At 41.7% G+C, this 21,595-nt stretch overlaps 1 protein-coding gene across 3 annotated transcripts in view; it reads left to right on the top strand.

Moving 5' to 3' along the window:
• The first annotated feature begins 1,382 nt into the window (after positions 1–1,382).
• Rbl2 (RB transcriptional corepressor like 2) overlaps positions 1,383–21,595 on the top strand; it is a 51,938-nt gene continuing 31,725 nt past the window's right edge. For 2 of the 3 annotated variants that reach the window (XM_055620926.1, XM_055620927.1), the window contains exons 1-9: positions 1,383–1,705; positions 4,492–4,622; positions 6,272–6,472; positions 9,471–9,535; positions 13,960–14,088; positions 16,428–16,588; positions 16,692–16,756; positions 17,646–17,832; positions 21,323–21,489. In XM_055620926.1, coding sequence (XP_055476901.1) covers positions 1,475–1,705; positions 4,492–4,622; positions 6,272–6,472; positions 9,471–9,535; positions 13,960–14,088; positions 16,428–16,588; positions 16,692–16,756; positions 17,646–17,832; positions 21,323–21,489 — 1,337 coding nt within the window. In that variant the 5' untranslated portion in view covers positions 1,383–1,474. Of the gene's footprint in view, positions 1,706–4,491; positions 4,623–6,271; positions 6,473–9,470; positions 9,536–12,842; positions 12,907–13,959; positions 14,089–16,427; positions 16,589–16,691; positions 16,757–17,645; positions 17,833–21,322; positions 21,490–21,595 lie in introns of those variants that run through there. The other variant, XM_055620929.1, reaches the window with a different exon arrangement.

Below are 21,595 nucleotides of genomic sequence, written 5' to 3' on the forward strand. Positions count from 1 at the left end.
CCCCTCACATCTAAGCTTAGAGACTCAGTAGCTTTATAACACCTCAGATCACTGATATTGCTGCTAGCCACTTGGGTCCTGTCAAGTTTCAAACCTGGGACAAAGGGCCAAGGTGCCTCTTTAACATATGAACGTGGACATGCACTCCAGCTTCTCCTTGTGTCCCTCAGCCCCTACCTGTTGCATACATGATGGCATAGGCAGTCCCCTACCCAGAATTCTCCAGTCCAGGGGGCTGGCGGCTCTTCCCTACATAATACAAACATTTTATTTACCAGCACCTGACTCCCCTCTCCCATCAATCCCTTCGCCTTCCTGATATTCCTTTTATCTATAGGAAGCTTTCTCCTCCACCGTACCTAGGTGCAGTCACGTTCCTTTCTTTCCTCTGTTTGTTTTCTCATTCAGGTACATTCCTCTCCTAATATGCATAGTGGAGTTCTCAAGTCTTGACTTTATTCAGTGGCCTGGATAAACTTGGCAACCTGTCCTGAAATTCTGTTATGTCAAAGGATTAGCTGTCCAAATCCCAGGTTCTGAGCAGGCTCAGTCTACACTGCCACCATGTTTGGTTGTATTTCCTGTTGCCTGGTCTGGAAATTAGGGTATCATCAAGATGTCAATTCTGCAGTGTGATAGCGAATATAAATTTTAAGTTAATTTTGAAAACACATTCGTGATTATTTGGTTGAGGGGTTTTTTTGGGGGGTTGTTTTGGTTTTTGTTTTTTGGGCGGCAGGGTTTGTTTGGTTAATGAGATCGATCCTTAGTTCAATATGTCTTTGCCACAGTTAGTGTTAACATAGGGGCCTGGCTTGAGGGATCCTCTCCGTTAGACTGGCCTGTGGGCCCTCCCTAGGGAGGTTGGCGGGGGAGGGGGGTTGTATTAGAAAAGTAGCCAAGCACACAGGAGAGGTTGCCAAGTAAGCAGCGTCCTGCTTTAGCATCCCTCAATGATAGACTGTAAAGTCCAAGATGAAATAAGCCCTTTCCTCCCCGACTTGGTTTCAGTCAGTGTTTATCTCAGTAACAGAGAAGCAAGCTATTATCTTTACTTCGGACCTTTTATCTTTACTACTCTGAGGACCTCCAGGTGAAGAGGAAGTGTTTGTGAGAAGAGTTTGAATTCTTAAGCTTCTCCTGTAAATGGTTCTTAGTTCTTTTCTCTTCATAAGAGCCTTCTGAACGGTCTCACTATTGAGAGATACTTAAAACGGGAGAGGGCGCGTTCATTCGCCCCTAAACGAAGTACACGCTTGCTGCCTCCACGACTTTTGGTCCCCCTGAGATCCCGGCAGAGACTACATTTCCCGGCAGGCTGTGCTCAGACCTACGGGTGCCTGCACTGGGCCGATACGCTCAGAGGGCGACACAGTCGCGGTGCGGGCTGCTGACGGGCAGGCGCTTCGCGGTTTGAATGGCTGCGGGCCCGGGCCCTCAGCGCATCTGAAGAACCGCGGCCTCGGGGTGAGCGATGGCTTCTGGAGGCAACCAGTCACCGCCGCCTCCTCCTCCGGCCGCAGCCAGCTCGGAGGAAGAGGAGGAGGATGGCGACGCCGCGGACGGCGCTCAGCCCGCGGGGTCCCCGGGCCATCAGATCCAGCAGCGGTTCGAGGAGCTGTGCAGCCGCCTCAACATGGACGAGGCGGCGCGCGCCGAGGCCTGGAGCAGCTACCGCAGCATGAGCGAGAGCTACACGCTGGAGGTGCGTGCGCAGACCATCCGCGGAGGTCGGGGACTCAGGGTGGCTCTGGGGTCCCTTGTCGTTTGCACCGCACCGTTGCCTCTGCCCTGGCTTTGCAGCCGTCAGAGGAGACGCGTTAAGTTTCGGGCTTGCTTTCGTTTGAGAACGGCTTAAGGTTTGTTACTCTCCCCGGCGATTTGAAAAACCGGGTGTAGACACACAACATCTGTTGCTGAGCTCGGGCACTCTTTTTGGCTGTCATCCAGGTATATAGGCTTGTAATGTCCCGTTTGGGGGACGGAGCTTGCGGTTGACAAAAATGGCCATTCGAACCAGTGCCTGTCAACTCTGCAGGCACCTCCCCTGCATGGGCCAATGGGAAGTGACACGGAAGTCCGGATTGTTTATCAGCTGCCTGTGCGTGCGGCCCTCTGATTTTATGTGTAGCTTATAGAAGGGGCAGAGCGATTCAAAGGCCAAGCAAGGTGTTAACTATAATACGGTGGTTGTGCCTGCATCTTTCTGCTAAGTCGGTTTGTTTGTTTGTTGCGCTGTTCACACATCGAATTCCTCCTCCCCATTGTTATACTCACAGAAAAGAAATACCACGGCCTTAGACTTAGATCTGAGTGACTGAGGACAAGTTTTTAACCACTGTGAAACTCAGCTTTATTGTGTGTAAGCTGGAGATATTTGTGTCCACTTCAGAGTGCTCTCCTAAAGGTTAACTAAGGCCAATGTGTATGTGTGCAGAAAAGCTCTTTCTTCATCTTCGAGATGGCCCTATAAATGAGCTAGAACAAGCATTATCACAACACGGCAGAGGCTTCACATGACAGCAACCACGTCATGTGAAGCCTGGTGTCATATATGCAAGTGACATTTAATAGATGCTTAGTAAATTATTATCATTTTAAACTCATTCTACTCGTGTGTGGGTAAGGGTGGACTGTTTCCTGAGTACCTGTCATTTGCCACAGTGTTCTAGGTACTGAGAATAAAGCGGTGGACAAAACCTAAAACTCCCTGACTTGAGCTTATAGCCAGGAATGCTGCAGACTAATGCGGGCCCGCAGTGTTCTGAAAGCGTTCAGAAGAAAATAAAGCTCACCTGATATTTACTATTTAGCATTGGCTGTAGAATTGTCTCGATCTTTTTTCTGCATTCTTTTTTAAAAAATTTATTTTATGTGTATAAATGTTTTGCTTGCATGTATGTCTGTGCACCAAATGCAGGTTGGAACCTGAAGAGGCCAGAAGAGGGCGTCTTCCCTGGTTCTGTAATTATGCATTTATGAGCCAACATGTGGGTACTGGGAATGAAACCTGAGTCCCCTGGAAGAGCAGCTACTGCTATTATCCACTGAGCCATTTCTCCAGTCCCGTTTTCTGAATCCTTGTAGCACATTTAATTCTGACAGTTGTCAGCTAAGAAAAAGAAACCTCTGGGCTTAAGTAGTTTAAGTGCTCTCGAATGTGTGGCAGAGGCAGGATTTAACAGCAGTTCTATTTGGCTTATGTGGCCATGGACTGTGAATTTGAAATGACCCGCCACACACACAATTTATTTTGGAGACAGGGTCTTAATATAGTGCTACCTGACCTTGAAGTTGCTAAGGGTGTAGCTGAGGGTGACATTGAACTTCTGATCCTCATGCCAATTGGCGTTATAAGAGTGGACCATCATATTCAATTAATGCCCAAGACCTTAAGCATGCCAGGGAAGCCCTCTAACAGCTAAGCTGCCTCCTCAGTCCCATGATGACTGTTACAGACTTTTAATAAATATTTTTCTAAGGCTAATGAGGAACCTGGCCTCAAAGCTTGTCTCCATCTCCTTTATCCTTCAAGCATTATAAAACTCTAATGTGTAAGACTTTGGGGGAGGGTTGTGTGATGTAGTTAAAATTCTCTCTAAAACTAAATAGACTACAGTAGATCATCTACCTTAAACACTTGTTTAGAACAAAGTTGACATTATAACTGCTTGCTTGTATTCTTCCTAAAAGATCTTGATGCCAGAATAATTCAGTAGTTTCAAAGCTCAGTTTACCTCAGGGTCATATAATGGGGAAGACTGTGACAGTGTGGGGTTAAGATTGCACTGCAGCCGAGAGTGTACGGTGAGTGAGGTATTACTCACCGTACAGGTATACTACCTGTAATGCTGAGCAGTGCTAAAACAAAAACAAAAATCAAAACCATCCTCAAAACCAAACAGCTCATGAAACCATTTCTCAGAGCTGTGCTTAAGGGTCAGGGAGAGGACTTGATGGATTAAGTACTTGCCCTGCAAGCATGGGGACCTGAGTTTGGATCCTAGCATCCATCCATGCTGAAAGCCAGGCTACCAGGCTGTGGTTTGGGAAGTCAGGCAGTATGATGGAGATGCCATGTATCTGCATCAAAATAACTGTCGTCCCACCTGGAAGCCTTGAGCAACAAGATGGGCACAGCTCAACACAGCTCAGCGAGGCAGGTCCCCTAATTGGCCACTGCCATGTTGTCTCTCTCTCAGCATGACAGCTGAAGGTAGTCCCACGTTTTCTGTGCTGGTTTATGACTCTCAAGGGACACATCCTCAAAGATGGAGCCAGGTGGGATTGACAGTGTCCTTTGTGACCTTTGAAATTGCACTACCTGTGTATTAGTAGGTAATCAGGTAAAGGGACATAAGACACCCTACCATGCATGGAAGAGGACGTGGGCTAGGGCCATCATAGGAATATCACTCTCAATATTAGTGCGAGATGTCTTATACTGAAACATATAGAGGTCATTAGCTAAAGCTCTGTTTTCTTTTTCAGGGAAATGATCTTCATTGGTTAGCATGTGCCTTATATGTGGCTTGCAGAAAATCTGTTCCAACTGTGAGCAAAGGGACTGTTGAAGGAAACTATGTGTCTTTAACTAGAATCCTTCGCTGTTCTGAGCAGAGGTAACTATATTAGAGCTTAAGAAGTAGAATGTAGCTAAAATTAAAAAAAAAAAAACTTACAAATCACACTGATGAAAATTTTCTTTGTTTGCTATTTTCTGAGCATCTGACATGTAGATTGTTGAATCTAGAAACTGGGTTGTGGCTTTCCTTTACCATTTCAGAGACAGAGTCATATTGTACTAACTTGAGTGTATTTGCACTTTAATGCATTAAAGCTTATGACTCATTGTGTAATGATCCAGTAAGTTTAAATGAAGATATTGAGATGCTTTTGCTGATATTTTGGATTGAAAAGGTAAATACCAATCATGAGGCATCATGCTTAGATACATACACATAGAGCTTGTGTTTTAATGTATATGAAATGTGCAGTAGAATTGAAGCTATTTATTCTCTGGTCCTAAAGAAACTCCTATACAGATACCAAGGTGTTTATTGCACCATTTAAAAATTCATGGTTTTTATAGTCACGTGAGTGTTTGTTTGTATGTATATATATGTACCATATGTGTTCCTGGTGTCTATGGAGGCCAGAAGAACGCGTGGATCTAACTCCTGGCACTGGAGTGACAGATGGTTGTGAGCTTCCATGTGGGTGCTGCGACAGAACCTGGGTCCTCTGTGAGAGCAACAAACGCTCTTAGCCTCTGAGCCTCTTCTCCAGCCCTATACCATTTTGTTAGAGGAAAGTTAGAAGTAACTTGTTTCTGCTGATTGAATGAATACAGAAGGTCATTGTATGTTCATAGGAATAATTAAATGGATTAGGTATTTCCATATATTGACTTTAATGACTCTCAGAAACATTAAATGAAAGTTAAGTTGCAGAATGCTACTTACAGTGTGATACATTTACATAAAATCTAAAAGGAAACAAAAGATACTTCTTATTCTTTGTAAGTGTAAGTATGGCAAATAATCAAACTCACTTCAGAATGGGGGTTACACTTGGGAGGAGTGGAGAATGACTTAGGATGTAGAAATTGAAATTTTGGCTGTTTCTACACTAACTTTAGTATCTTCGTTTTTTAGTATTTTGGTATCATTTTACTTTATGTGTATGAGTATTTTGCCTGTATGTATGTGAACCATGTGTATGTTTGGTGTCCAAGGAGGTCAGAAGAGGGCATCAGATCCCCTGGGACTGTAGTAAAAGATGGTCATGTGTGACCTTGTGGGTGCTGGGCATTGAACCCAGGTCTTCTGCAACAACAGCAAATACCTTTAACTGCCGAGCCATCTTCCAGCCCCTAAGGTTTAGTATTGAAGTGATCTGAGCTGGGGCCAGTGAGACAGCTCCTTGGATAAAAGCCCCTGCCACACCCACAGGAAAAAAAAAAGTGTTAGTGTGGACAGAGTTGAGGAAGGCATCCAGAATCAATTTCTGGCTTTCATGTGTGTTTCCACACATCACCTATATGATTATGTACACACACAAAGAAACCAAACCTGACAGAGTAGATTAAGAGGGTTGGAATCATAAAACAGATGGTAGGAGGTTAAGCTAGTCAAAGGCATGCCTTTGATTTTATGTCATTGCTCAAATGTAATTTGATGAAATGATTTTGGTTTACTGTTAATCACTTGTATTGGCATAATGTCACCTTTACATTATTAAAGTACCTCATTTTTATTTTTATTATTAGCTTAATTGAATTTTTTAACAAGATGAAGAAGTGGGAAGACATGGCAAATCTACCACCACATTTCCGAGAACGTACTGAAAGACTAGAAAGAAACTTCACTGTTTCTGCTGTAATTTTTAAGAAATATGAACCCATTTTTCAAGACGTTTTTAAGTATCCCCCAGAAGAACAACCCCGCCAGCAGAGAGGACGAAAGCAGAGGTATGCTTGGTGTCTCTGGGAGCCACTTTCTTCTGGAGCATGGTTCATCACTCCTTAAAAAGAAACACGCTTTCATAAGTAACTTTTCCTAAGAAGTTGGGGTTGTTTGTTTATTTGTTTGTTTGGAGACAGGGTCTCACTATGTAGCCTTGGAAGCATGGAATTCACTTCGCAGACCATGCTGGCCTCCAATTCATAAAGATCTGCCTGCCGCTGCCTTTGAGTCCTGAGTTTAAAGACCATGCCTAGCTTAAAAGTAATGTTTTTAATGATAATTTGTTGTTGTTGTTCTTTACTGTATATTAGAAGTCGCCTGGCTTCTTTCGTAATGCAAAATGTTTGGGTTTTGTGTTGATACAAATTTTCCCTTTTTATTTAAGTAACAAAAAGTACAGGTTACTCAAGTCAGACCTTAACCACTTTCTGTAGTTGACTTCCTTGATATAGACCAGATACTGATATTTTGTATTTCTATTATTTGTCCTTTTTGTCAAACTGAATAATTGTTCATGAAATAAGTTGGATGTTCATATCCAGTCAATGTAGGTTGGGTGAGAATAGGAGAATCCAACTACTATAAACTTGTTTTCTGGTTAGATCTATACAACCAGCTCACCCTGGCTGGTGTTTTCTGTCTTCACAATTACAAGATAACGAACTGCCCTCCTTTAACATGGCTGCTATCATATTATCGTGGACCGTTCCATGCCTGAGACACCATGACTGTCATCATGGACAATTCCATTCCAGGACACTCTGACTGCTATCATGTTATCATGGACAGCGCTGTGGCTGGGACACCATGACTGTTAACATGCACAGCTCCGTGGCAGGCACACATTAGTTTAAAACAGAAAGGGAGATTTTGCTTTTAAAGTATGTCAAGAAATTTCCTCTTAGAATAGGACTACAATAGTATTCACAAGAAATATACAAGGGGCTGGGCATAGTTACACACAACTGTAATCCCAGCATTAAAAAGGCTGAGGCAGGAGGACCGCCTGGACTGTATAAGAGAGATCCTGTCTCAGAAAGCCAAACAGAGAGAAATAGAGCAAAATCAAAACCCCCTAAAATGGGAAAGGAATATCTTTGTGTAGTCAAGCTAGCCTTCAACTTCCTAGGTAGCCCAGGCTGGCTTCAAACTTGCTATCCTCCTGTAGAGGCCTTCCAAGTGCTGGGATTACAGAAATGTTCTATCACACCTCGCTTATTCTATAGGCTCTTGGTGCTTTCTAGCACTTTGTGCTAACAGTCGTACTGTGATATATGACCCTTAACTGTGTGTTTGTTATGAGGCAAGCACTCTTCTCAGATGTGAGCATGTACTATGAAAACCTTATGAGTCTGAGCCTTCTTAGGCACGGGGAAAATAAGCTCCTAGTAGGCAGGCAATCCGTGCACTTGATAGTGGGGAGATTTACTGCAGAATCCAAATACTTGACAGTGATTGCACTGTCTCTTGGGTATGACTGTAATGTATAACTGTGATATGAAAGCTTGTCGCTATGTGTTAAACACAGCAAGGAGAAATAATTGCTTCGGTATTATGTAGGAGATGGGGGTTCAGACAGGACCCATGGTCTCTCTTCTGAGTGTTGACAGTAAAATGAGAAGGGAAATAACATACAGACCATGTAAGTACAGTAGATACAGAAAAATGGGATTTCTGACGCAAAACTAAGTCTAGATGAGCCAGTTTGTAGCATTATGTGAGCAAGTACAAGGGGTGGGAATTTGTTCTTTCTTTGGTGTTTCCAAGACAGGGTTTCTCTGTGTAGCCTTGGCTATCCTGGACTCGCTTTGTAGATCAGGCTGGTCCCAAACTCACAGAGATCCACCTGCCTTTGCCTCCCCAAGTGCTTAGATTACAGGCATGTGCCACGGTGCCCAGCTGAAGTGGATAGGATTTTGGCAGATGACTTTAGAGACAGAGGTGGGGCCTTCAGCACAAAGGAAATAGGAACAGGTGCAGAAGCAACAAGCAAGGGGGAGCTTGGGAGCAGATAAGCTCAGGTATTTCCAGGGTCCTATTGTTACAGAGCTAACACTTAGAGTAGTTTATGTATTACAAGCAAAAAGCATAAATGTTATATTTGAAGTCAATCAAAATCATCAACAGGTTATCACATATTATGGCAGAATGGACTTTTTTTTTTTTTTTTTGAGACAGGGTCTTGTGTAGCCAGGTATCCTTGAACATGCTAATTAGCCAAGCGTGGCCTCAAACTGCAAATTCTTCCGCTTCCACCTCCTGGGTGCTACAAGAAGCCACTCTAGAAGCACAGTGCTGACTAATTTTCACAGGACTGTGGCCTACTAGATCATGCCCAGTACTCCTAACTACAGTAACTTTGATAGATGAGGACGAAGTCCCAGGGAAACAGGTTCATGCCAACCCTCTCTCGCTCTCCTCCAGGGCATGGTGCTCTTCTTGATTAAAATGGGCCACTGTAGAGCTGAGCATGGTGCTGTAACCCCAGCACTCGGCAGATATTCAGGGTCAGCCTGGGTTACATCAAATCCTGTCTCAGAAAACAAAAATAAAACAAAAGATGAGGCTCTTGTGAGTTGGACACCTTAAAAGTCTGATTTAAGCACTGGCAGAGATTTTGGCAGGAAAACTTAGGTAAAGAAGGTCTGAAACTCTCCTTAGCAGGCAGCTTAGTCAAATACAACAGTCTCTTAGTGGATGGAGTCAAGGGCTAAGTATTGGGCTGGAAGTTACTTCGAAGGATGTGATTTTACATGTGAAGTATCTTGTGGGAAGGGTTACAGTTCATCTGCATGAGAGAGGAGGGATAACAGCAGCCCACAGCCTGGCGCCACAAGAGGTATTGTTGTTCTTAACTTGTGCCTTAAATATCTTGACTTCTGCCTGAAAAGCCAAATCTGCCTGTGAGCTTGTTTCACGCCTGATTTGCATCATTTAGGATGTCTTTATTGTAATTCTTGAATTTGTCTCATGTCTTTGTTTCCTGCCCTCCTCTCCCCCCAGGAGACAGCCCTGTACCACAGCTGAAATTTTCCACTTTTGTTGGGTGCTTTTCATATATGCAAAAGGTAAGAGAAGGGTGATGCCTACGTGGATAGGAATTAGCTAACCTATGTTTTTAGGTGCTGATTTTACCAGCTGTGTTATGAATCAGGAAGAAAGCTTCACTTCTTAGGAGTGAGGACTGTCTTTACAGTATGCACATCCCTTTTCATTCTATTCTTGTCCACATCTCTTTGAGGTAAAGCTGTTCTTTTGAGTTGTGAACAGAACCACCCCACTCTGAATTAGCTTGATACAGGGCTCTGCTCTTCATAACATGTACCTGAGAGGGAGTGAAGTCCTCAGAGTATGGATGATGAGTTTCTGCATGTCCACAGGTAACGAGTGTGGCTAAACTTAAACAGGTACTTAGACTCTCTCTCTTTCCTCTTTTCATCCCACTACTCTACCCAAGGTGTGCATGCACGGAAACACATCTGATTGCTTTGGTATGTTCTGTAGAGAGATGATGTTTAACAGTCTAAGAAGAATGTACAGTTATATAGATTATGTTTTTCTCTAGAGGCTGGGACATACTGTTGTCACTAAGATAGTTAAATAAAATGCAAAGTATCAATCTCTAGTGTTGTACATACAGTAATAATTCTATTGTATTCTCTCTCTCTTGTTTCAAGACAGGATTTCTCTGTTTAACTTTGGCTGTCCTAGAACCCACTCTGTAGACAAGGCTGGCCTCAAACTCAGAGATCTGCCTGCCTCTGCCTCCCAAGTTCTGGGATTAAAGTCATGCACCACCATTGCCTGGCATAGGGTAGGTTTTAAGAACTGAAACCAAAGATAGTTCCATCCCCTGAATACTATGATTCTTGTGATACATACCTATATAAGCTTAATTCCTACGTTAAGCACAGTAAGAGATAAGTGACAATTACTGATAAGAACAAAGCAGTTATGGTGGTACAGTAGAGGCTATATAAATGCTGTCTATCAGCATATATATATATATATATATATATATATCTACATATAAATGTAAATATGTAGTACATATATATAGTAGTATATATTAGTATAATACACACACACACACACACACATATACTCCAAGTCTTAGCAGCATTGGCATATGACTCTTTTAAAGGTTTTGTTTTGTATGTGTGGGTGTTGGCCTGCATGTATGTCTCTGCACCATGTACATGCAGTACCAGAGGTCAGAAGAGGACATCGGACCTCCTGGACCTGGAGCTACAGATACCTGTGAGCCTCCATGTGGGTGCTGGGAACTCTGCCTGGGTCCTCTGAAGAGCAGCCAGTGCTCTTAAACACCGAGCCATCTCTCCAGCCCTTAAATCATTTTTTTTAAATTTAAATTAGGACATCTTTTTCTTTTTTTTTTTTCTCCCGGCCAGTTGCTATATTACCTTAGAGTCATTGTTAAGTAAAATATACATTTCTTGAATAAAATCACTGCTATATGTAGATAGTAGCTCAAATAACCACTAAAACAGCTAATTGGCTAATGGATAAATAGCATATTCAGCCTGGATATGCATGACACAGGAGGATTCATGTCCCAGGTGGCACAGAGCTGGAAAGAGCAGAGAAACATGCAATTTTAAGCTTAGTTTTTCTTTGTTGGAGGCTAATGTTTAGGCCAGGCTGACGTGGAACTGTGGCCCTCCTGCCAAAGTCTCCATAGTGCCTGGATTATAGGCATCCCTGCCTATCTGAGAATTATTTCTTAAATTTTCCATTTGATATTTTTGATGAAAGGTGACTGAAACTAAAAATAAAACCATGGATAAGGGAAAACTACTGGATAAGATATCCCCTTTATCATATCAGGTATCTCAGCTGACTCATTTTACAGTTAGGCAACAGAAACTGTTAATAATGTGAGGATTTGAACCAAGATCTCCTCTCTTGTGGTTTGAGGCTAAACCTGAAGTTAGGCTCTCCAGGAGTGGTATAATTGCAGCTGGTCCTCTCTAACTCAGCAAAGGAGTCCTCTGTCTTATCTGAGCTGTGTGCCCAGTGGAAGGAAGTCTTTGTGAGCTTTTTAACTGTCTATAACAAGTGACGCTTGCCAGGTGGTGGTGCCTCATGCCTTTAATTCCAGCACTCAGGAGGCAGACATAGGAGGATTTCTGTGAGTTTGAGGCCAGCCTGGTCTACAGAGTGATTTCAGGACAGCCAGGGCTACACACAGAAAAACCCTGTCTCAAATGCCCCCCCAAAACAACAACAAAACAGAAACTATGACACTGGCAGCTTTCTTGAGTTTAGTCAGAAGTGACAGACGTGCCTCAGTGGTAGGCTGCTTGCCCAGCATGCACAAGACCCTGACTTCAATCCTAAACACCACAAATATAAAATAAAATAAGATAAAATAAAATGTGATATAAATCAGTGACATAAAATAAAAGCTTGGGAGTATATGAACTTTCTGTGAGGGATGCCATGTTAGCTTATGTAACTGGTATTACATATGATAGTAATGTTTCCTTCTGATTGTATAGCTATGTGGCTACTAGGATTTTAATCTAGCGTCTGTGTGCTTAGGAGTAAATGTATTTGCTAGTGTATAAACTATTACAATAATAATAGAGTCTCAGTCAGGCAGCAGCCACCACACTTAGCTTTTTTCTTTTAATGAGATGGGAGTTTGTCTCTATTGCCCAGGCTGGATTAGAACTTCCAAGTGTTGTGTTCAGGTGCATAGCACAGCTTGGTATGGCTTCTGTGCTATGCTTAGATCGGGAGCTTTTCATTCAGCACTTGGTTTATCTGGGGGAAGGCAGACTTTGCCTGCAGCATATGGACATTTTAAACAGTCTCATTCCCAATAACAAGCTAATTCTCTTTATGTTTGCTGATTTGGTATGGCAAGTAACAAGTATGAGCTGTCACATGAAGATCTTTTTGAGCAAAAGACCACTTTCTGTTTTCATAAAATAACATTCTTGAACAAGTAAGCCAAATCTAGAGGTTAAATCCTTTCACTTTTTTATTATCTCTTGATTAAATGGTAAAATAGCTTGTAAAGTAATGTCCATTTGTAAGGTCCGGGTTTGAAATGGGAAGTATGTCCTGTTGGGGCTGTCCTGGAATTTCAATTAGAATGCAACCTTTAAGGGCATTTCATCCTTTGGTTAGGAGTTACAGAGCTGCTGTTCCTTCCCTCAGTACACGCAGGGGCAAGTCTAAACTTGCCCCTGATGGCTTGGGTGTGGCTTCCTGTCTTATGTCCAATGGGAGTAGATTTTTAATATTTGACCTTTTGTAGTAGAGGCAAGCAAGTTAGCTTGATTATATCAATGCAGACTTCAGTCTCTTAATAATCATTTGCCTTTCTGGTAGCAGCAAGGTTTTATTTATTTGTTTTTGCTTCAACTTATTCCCCAAAGAAAAAGCATCATGTGCCCTGAGAGCTAAGGTAGGTGGTAACTTTCGAGGAAAGAAAGGGGGAAAATGAGACAGATCCAAATGAGACAAAGCCAGACATGTGTGATGCATGCGTCTGGCAAGCACCTCGTATGAAAGTGGGGTGCATGCCTCTGGGTGGGCACTGCGTGTGAAAACGCAGAGGTTTGACCACAGCCCGCAGACAGAAGCTTGCTAGCAATTTAAATGGAGTTTTCACTATTCTTAAATCAGCACTGCAGGCAGGGCATGTTTGTAGTGTGTACTATGCTGAAAGCGTTGGCAGTTATCCTTGAGATAGTAGAAGCTTTTGAAGAAAATGTCTATAGTCCTGTTCTTTTGGATTAATGTAAATGATCTTTTATCACTATATAGAAAAGTATTTTAATGGTAACATTAGTGCTCTAATGAAAGGCTTGTTTCTCTTTAGAATGTGTGTATGAGAAAAATCCCACAGGAATCATTTTCAAGTGGTCTACTTCTAAATACTTATAGTAATTTTCACAGCAGAAAAACTTTTAAATAGTTTGTTTATTTTTATTTTATGTGCATTTGTGTTTTGTTTGCATGTCTGTCAGTCTGTATGAGGGTGTCAGATCCCCTGGGACTGAAGTTACAGATAGTTGTGAGCTGACATGTGGGTGCTGGGAATTGAACCCAGGTCCTCTGGAACAAGCAGCCAGTGCTCTTACCCACTGAGCCACCACCTCTTTAACCCCAGAAAAACTTTTCTGTAAAATAATTTGTTACAGTTTAAAAGAGTTGGTAAAATTTTGTGTGTTCAGAATTCCAAGGACTAGACCAGTAATAAAGTGTTGGTTAGTGACTAGCTACTTAATAAATGCCTATTAAATGCATATTGAATTTAAGTAAAGTTTTAGTTTTCATTAAATTCCTAGACATACATTAAAACATCAGTGCCCCAAAATATATAAATTTGCCAAAACATGTTAACCCTCTTGAACCAACTTGTTATAATGCTGTGTCATTATAATTAAAGGAAGCAATTCTTTTAAAATATTGTACAGTGGATGCCACCTTAACTCTGACTTTCATGATCCTACAGGCAACTTCCCTATGATTAGCGATGACTTGGTCAATTCATACCATCTTCTGCTGTGTGCATTAGATCTGGTTTATGGCAATGCCTTACAATGTTCTAATCGTAAAGAACTTGTGAACCCTAATTTTAAAGGTAAGCTTATATATCAGACATTTTTGAGAGCATGCGTTTCTGCGTGAGTTTTACTCATGGGAATTGTATCCCAGATCCAGGTTTGGTAGCATCAGAGAACATGAATGCTGGAGAGCTTCCGCCACAGGTGTCATATGCTTATGCTGAAAAGTCGAGCATCTTCATCTGTTTCTAAAAGTTTTCTTTTATGTGTATGAGTGTTTTGTCTGCATGTATGTTTGTGTACCACATGCATGCGTGGTACTCTCAGAGGTCAGAAGGAGAGTATCAAATCCCCTGGAAATGGGCTGTGAGCCATCTGTGAACCTGGGTCCTCTGGCAGAGCAAGTAGCCAGTACTCTCGATTGCTGAGCCATTCCTCCAGTCCCTTCCCCTTTTAAAAACAAAATCAAATATCACCAACTTCAGTCTTAAATGATAATTTTAGAAGTTTCTGAAAAAATGTATTGAAAAAGAGAAGAACATGGAAACTTGGAGAATCAAAGCTAACTCTATGGACATGGTCGTGTTTTTTGCTGTTGGCAAGTTTGGTGCTTAAAGCACTCCTGGTAGCAAGAAAGAGTTTACTAAAAGAATATCACTTCACTTTTTGGCTACAAGAATATAAAACTCTAAAATAACAAGAACTTTGTTCTCTAGGTGACTGGTATGAGAATCATGCTCATTTTGGCCATGCATGTACCATGCTTTATGTTACATATTGCCAAAAGCCATACACGAAAATACTGAGGATGTATAGACTAATCTATACTGCTGATTCTGCCGGAAGAACACCATGGGTGAATTCCCATTGTCAGGTTGGGCCTGGTGTCAGTTGGAATTTCAACTTGCCTGTGAGGGTTAGTTTTAAGATTAGTGGCTTAGTGGAGTCAGTTACTACACTGACCTGTCACTCAAGGACTGAGGTGTAGGACTGAGGTGGAGTTCTGTAACAGACTGCTTGCCTGGCCCTGAATTTGATTTTCAATATAAAGTTTTAGATTCCATTTAAGCCTTTTTTTTTTTTTCTGCATGTTCACCCAATAAAGATGATGCAATGGTCCAAAATCCAAAAGACTACACTTGAAAACTTCTGCCCAAGCATTTTGGACAAGGAACACTTGATCTTTATCCCATTCTGTATTTTCCTTTTTGTCATCCTTTCATTTTATTCTTTTACCTTTTTTCTAGGTACTGAACACAGGGCACCCTTGTCCTACAATTTATCTGTTACTTCCATTTGGTATTTTAAGGTGTCCTTCTATTTTTACCTCCTTTAATTTTCTTCTAAATGTTTGTGTTCTTATGAAAGAAAGCACTATAAATTAACATAAACATATCTAATATGAACAAGCCAGAGTTACTAATCTGTGTAATTAAAACAACTGTTACATTTGAGTGTGGGTGGCAGGGGAAGGCATGTGCCTGCCACACTGTACGCATACAGGTGAGAGGACAAGTTGAGGGAATGAGGCCCTCCACCGTCAAACTCAGGCTGTCAGGCTTGGAAGCAGGTGCCTTTCCCCGATGTGCCCTCTCTCCTGCCTGAAAAGGGAATTTTTGTTTGTTTGTATGAGACAGGGGCTCTGCAGCTCTGGCAGTTGTGGAACTCACTATGTAGAGCAGGCTGGCCTCAAACTTACAGAGCTCACCTGCCTGAGCTCCTAAGTGCTGGGATTAAAGGTGTGTGCCATCATACCTTGTCAGAACTGTGTGATTTTTTAAGTGTTGTTTTTCTAAATGTAAGACTCATTTGTAGACCACAGTTCTTATGTTTTCAGATATTCTCCCAATAGCTTTTTAAATTTTTTCTAACAATCTTTTTTTTTTTTTTTTTTTTTTTTTTTTTTTCTGTCCCTGAGACAGGGTTTCTCTATATAGCCTTGGCTGTCCTAGACTCACTTTGTAGACCAGGCTGGGATGGAACTCACAGAGATCTGTCTGCCTCTGCCTCCCTGAGTGCTGGGATCACAGGTGTGCGCCACCATGACTAGCTTTCTCTAACAATCTTTAGTCACATAACAAATCTTTTGAGTGGTGATGTATTTTACCCATACCTCCATTTTTAAAATATTTAATTCATAATTTATGTAATCATTTCTCTATGTGAGACAGGATGTCACAGCGCAGGCTGTCCTTCTGATTCACGACAGTCCTGAGCACTGGGTTATAGGTGTAAGAAAGTGTCTTGTTTGTACTGGAGAGGCTACATATTCAGCTCTCTTCATCTTTCGAGGCATATAAGTTAGTTACATATGCCGATCATATCCTGACTAGACTCAGTAGTATTTGTTTCAGTGTATTACATGTTAGCTAATTGATGCTGACCAGGGTTCACTTTGTCATTTTATACATCATAGGCCTGTCAGAGGATTGTCACCCCAAGGATTCTAAACCGTCCTCTGACCCACCTTGTGTCATTGAGAAGCTCTGTTCCTTACATGACGGTCTAGTGTTGGAGGCAAAGGGCATAAAGGAGCATTTCTGGAAGCCCTATATTAGAAAACTCTTTGAAAAAAAGGTTTGTAAGTAATTACATAAGAATTTTTCTAGAAAAAAAAAAAGAATTTTTCTGGATAAACACTTGGTTGCACATAATCTAAGGGCCTCTTTTTTCATCATAGATCCTCAAGGGGAAGGAAGAAAATCTTACTGGCTTCCTGGAACCTGGGAACTTTGGAGAGAGTTTGTGAGTATTTGTGCTGCAGAACTGATCTGATATTTTTGCTTGTTTGGTTGGTTTTGAGTTTTGGTTTTTCGAGATAGGGTTTCTCTGTGTAGCCTAAGCTGTCCTGGAACTTGCTCTGTAGACCAGGCTGGCCTCAACCTCAGGCCTGCCTCTGAACCACCATGCCCAACCTGCTTTGATGTTCTCTTATCTGTGAAGAGAACTCAGTCCTCAGTATTTATACTTTGGACATTTTTAATGCTCTATGGTAGAATTCATAGACGCCATTACAACTCTGGATTACTCAAGATTTTGGATTATAAATTTTGAAATTAAGAAATACTTTTGAACCTAGCTATCAGGGTACATGGCTGACATCCCAGCACTTGGGACCTGAGGTAGTATGATTGTGAGTCTGAAGTTACTTTGTCTCACAAAAAAAAAAAAACAAAAACAAAAACAACAACAACAAAAAAAAAACAGTTAAGGAACTCGAAAGGAAGACTTGTTTTTGGAATTATAGGGGTAACAAACATGGTAGTACCAGGTCTCCAGAGGTGCCAAGAACAGCTGAGGAAGTATTCCTATATGATCATATGCCAGTTATGTATCACCCAGGCTCCCTATTGCTCACACTTCAGTTTAGTGTAAGTTAGCATATTGAATGCATGCTCTTTATTATTTATCATTAGGTTATTGAAAGCAAGTTGATTCAGGATCCCTTCCTTGACACACTATTGAAAAAATTTGCTCAGTGTGTGCTGGACACACAGAGTAAGCTGCATCTTCTCTTCAGTTTTCATAATGAGCAGTTGTTTTATTGAGATAATGACTTTCAAAAATTTACCAGATCTTGTAGTAAAAACTGAAGTAAGTGATGAGCTAAAATGGCGGCCCTGTTTTCCTGTAGTAAGGCTGTTAATAAGGCTTACGAAGAGTATGTGTTAGCCGCTGGGAATCTGGATGAACGGATATTTCTTGGTGAGGACGCTGAGGAAGAAGTTGGGACTCTCTCACGGTGTCTGAATGCTGCCTCAGGTACAGAGAGCTCTGAACGAACACAGATGAAAGACATCTTGCAGCAGCACCTTGACAAGGTGAGTGAAACCCAGTAGAGAACAGGGGAGCCCTGTGTGAGGTACTGATCATGTTTCAAGGTCTTGGGAGAGGTGGGGTTAGGACAAGAGGACATCAGGCTCTGCTCTCCCATCATGACACTGCACGCATGTATGTTTTAAATGCTGTGGTAGGAAGAGAAAATGCAAGCTGCCTTACTGACTTTTCATTTAGCGCTGACTTTCAAAGGTTTTAGTTAGGTCTAAGGAGAGAACTGACTGTTAATCTAAAATAGATGTGTCCTGCTGGTAGGCTTTGCTTTAGAAAGAATGGGCTGTAGTGGATACTCTGCATTTAGAAAATAATACTTAACCCTAATTGGGGCCCTTGGATCTGCAGCCAGTCATTAAGAACAATCTGTTGAACTGAAACCAAGTTTTAGGATGATGGAGACTGTGACTCCAATTTTCCGTCCCTATAACCGAGAAGCTTTAGACTTGACACTGGTCTGTTTGGTCCACCCGTCCCCTTCCTTCTTTTCTTTTCTTTCCTTTTTTATTTTCTACCTTTCTTTTCTTTTCTTCTTTTCCTTCCTTCCTTCCTCCCTTCCCTCCCTCCCTCCCTCTCTCCCTCCCTTCCTCCCTTCCTCCCTTCCTTCCTTTCTCCAGGGATCTCACAATGCATCCCAGGTTAATTTCAAATTCATAGCAATCATGTGTCAGCTGCCTAAGTGCTGAGATCATAGGCATAGGGCTCATCTGATTAGTACTCACATGTTTTTATATGCTGGGTTGTGTCCTCAACTCCCGAAAATACAGCAGTAGACAAAATAGCAACAAACACACTGTCCTAAAAAAAACAAACAAACAAACAAACAAACAAACAAACAAAAACACTTAAGTTTTAGCTTGGGAAGATGGATAGTAGTTAACCAAATCATTAAATATATAATATGTTGAATGACAACAAATAAAATTGGTAATGCAAGCCAGTTCAGTGCATGTCTGTAATCCCAGCACTCTTGAAAAACCAAAACCAAAACAAACAAACAAAAACAGAAATATATCACTGGAGGTTTGTTGCAGAATATTTTGAATCCCAAATTGTGAATTGTAAAAACCTATTCCTGGTTGTGGTATGGCTCAGCCCTAGCACAGGGCTTTAATCCACGAACTTTCTGTCTATTGTAAACAGGTGATTTACGGTATGGCTCAGACCTAGAACACAACTTTAATCCAAGAGCTTTCTGTACATAGGATTTAATAAAGTTAACCCTAGGTCAAGAGGCGGAGCAAGAAACCAGCTGACTGAGAATAAATAGAAAGGAAGGACTTTGTGTTAAAGGGTATTGAAGAAAGCATGGAGAAGAACAAGGAGCTTTTGTCTTTTTCCTCCTGGGCTTTGGGTAAGCTAGCAGGCCTTTTCCTCCTGGGCTATTGAGCTAGCAAGCTTTTTGCCTTGGGCTTTGGGGGCTTATAGATTTGAGCTTTTGGTTTTTGTCTTTTTTCCCTTGGGACATGAGCTAAATAAGAACGTCAGCTGGGTGCTTTCTCTGCCTCTCTGAACTAGCAGGTTTTCACCCCAGCATCTGGCTTCTGAGTCTTTACTGGCAAAATTGAACAGTTAGGATTTTCTTTCTTTATAACAACAGAGCTTCTAGAAGGGAGTAGGATTGTAGTTGTATGTTCTGGGGTCACCAAGGTATAGATGGTTAAAACCATGAAATGAAGAGTTCCGGTAGTGAAAATTATTAGAGAATGAACATCTAAAGCAGTGGCTCTCAACATGTTGGTCGCAACTCCCTTGTCACACCTCTATCTCCAAAAATACTTAATTACAATTCATGACAGTAGTAAAACTACAGTTGTGAAGTAGCAATGAAAAGAAATTTATGGTTGGGGTCACCATAACACGAGGAACTGTATTAAAGGGTTGAACCATTAGGAAGGGTGAGAACTACTGACCTCAAGGCAGAGTTCTGCAGCACACCAAACTCTGTCTCTACAGGGAGAAGGTATATCCTGGTTTTTGTTGTTGTGGTTTTGGTTTTTTGAGACTATGTACCCCAGTATGTACTGGAATACTCTATGTAGACCAGGGTGTCCCCAAACTCACAGAGGTCTGCCTGCCTCTACCTCTGAGTGCTGGGATTAAAAGTGTGTACCACCACACCTGGCCTAGTGTTTTTATGTCAGCTCTGTATTCACACCTGAGTTAAAGGAAAGTACTCTAAGTGAGAATGAATAGGGAACTATAAAACTAAGCCCTTTATCAGTGCTACAACATGGGAAGCCCCATGTTGACCTTAAGGACTTAGAGGAGGAAGGCATGGTTGTCACACCCAGTTTATATGAAGCCAATGCTGCTTGTGGGCGAGGTTGTTTTATGTGTTGCTGGCTGCTATGACTTCTTCATATATACCCAGGACATTTTTGACTTACAGTACAGGCTTCACGAACAAGGGAAGTGGGAGCTGCAAGAAAGCCAAGATAGTAGGAGCTCTCTGAGTGTACTTAATCTGCTCGGGCCATTTATTGCCTTTAAACAGCAATATGAGTTTTCTTGAAACAAAATGAGGGTCTCACATCTGCTGTTGTTTAAGACATATAGAACACATATTTACTTCTATTTTGGGAGTGTCTTGTGTTTTCCTGTGTCTCAAGAACTGAATAGTTTGTTCTGTTACTAAGACTTTGCTAGGCATTTTTAAAAACCTAGGATGAGTACATTCAGCACTCAGGGATAACTGCTGAATTTTGAATATTAAAAAGGCTTCAAACTTTCACAGTTTCTTTGAGAAGTTAGAAAAGCTGATTTTCTAGCATATGTACTCATGCTTAAATTCTTTGTTACAAAGTCACATATTTGTCACCTTTATATTCAATAATGTTGACTCACTTGCTCCTCTGAAGGCCTGTCTACTTGAGAAGAAAAATGGCTGTGGATTTTAGGAACTAAAGTCAGGGAACAGTGATGAGGACTTGTACTGCATCACATTGCCCATCTGTCTGTCTGTCTATCTATCTGTCTGTCTGTCTAAAATGTTTACCTTCCGAAGTAAATTTGATACATTGATTTTTATTTTGGCCAGATGCAAGTCATTGCTTTCATGTGTCCATCTTTGACATGTATCCATCATGTGTTCACAGCAGTGGGTGAAAGCTGCGGAATCGTGCTTCTCGGCATTGGGAGTGATGTTCTTCATGTTTTCAAGCGTGCGTTCCCTTCAGTTGTGGGCTCTGAAGGAGAGAGTAGAGAGAAAGAGCTTGCCTGAGTGTACACTGTGCCACTGTGCTCTGCCCTGTAACGGCACAGGCCTGATCTTTACAGTTTAATGATCAGAGGTCTTATAGTTGCCTCGAGCATGTACGTTCTTTCACACAAAGCTTCATAATGGAAGCTTTGAGTAGAATTATGTTTAAATTCCCAACATGGTGCTGTTTGAGATGCTAAAATATATTGATATAAAGTCCTATTGTCTTGAATTCCTATTTGTGGTGTAATTTGAAGAAACTTACTTTTCTCCTCTAGTCTAAAGCCCTCAGAGTCTGCACACCACTGACTGGCGTAAGCTATGTTCAGGAAAACAGCCCTGGTGTGACCCCTGTCTCCACGGCTGCACATAGCTTGAGTCGTCTTCACACCATGCTGACAGGCCTCAGGAATGCGCCCAGTGAGAAGCTGGAGCAGATCCTCAGGTGGGTTGTAGGTTCATCTGCTTCCAGTAGTGAGTTGTTGACCACTTTTCAATTTCTTATCTTACTTTTTCAGTGCCAGTGTTTTCAGTTGCCCTGGGACAGTTTT

Source organism: Psammomys obesus, unplaced genomic scaffold (assembly GCF_907164565.1).
Source record: "Psammomys obesus unplaced genomic scaffold, mPsaObe1.curated_primary_1811, whole genome shotgun sequence".
Lineage (NCBI taxonomy): Eukaryota > Metazoa > Chordata > Mammalia > Rodentia > Muridae > Psammomys > Psammomys obesus.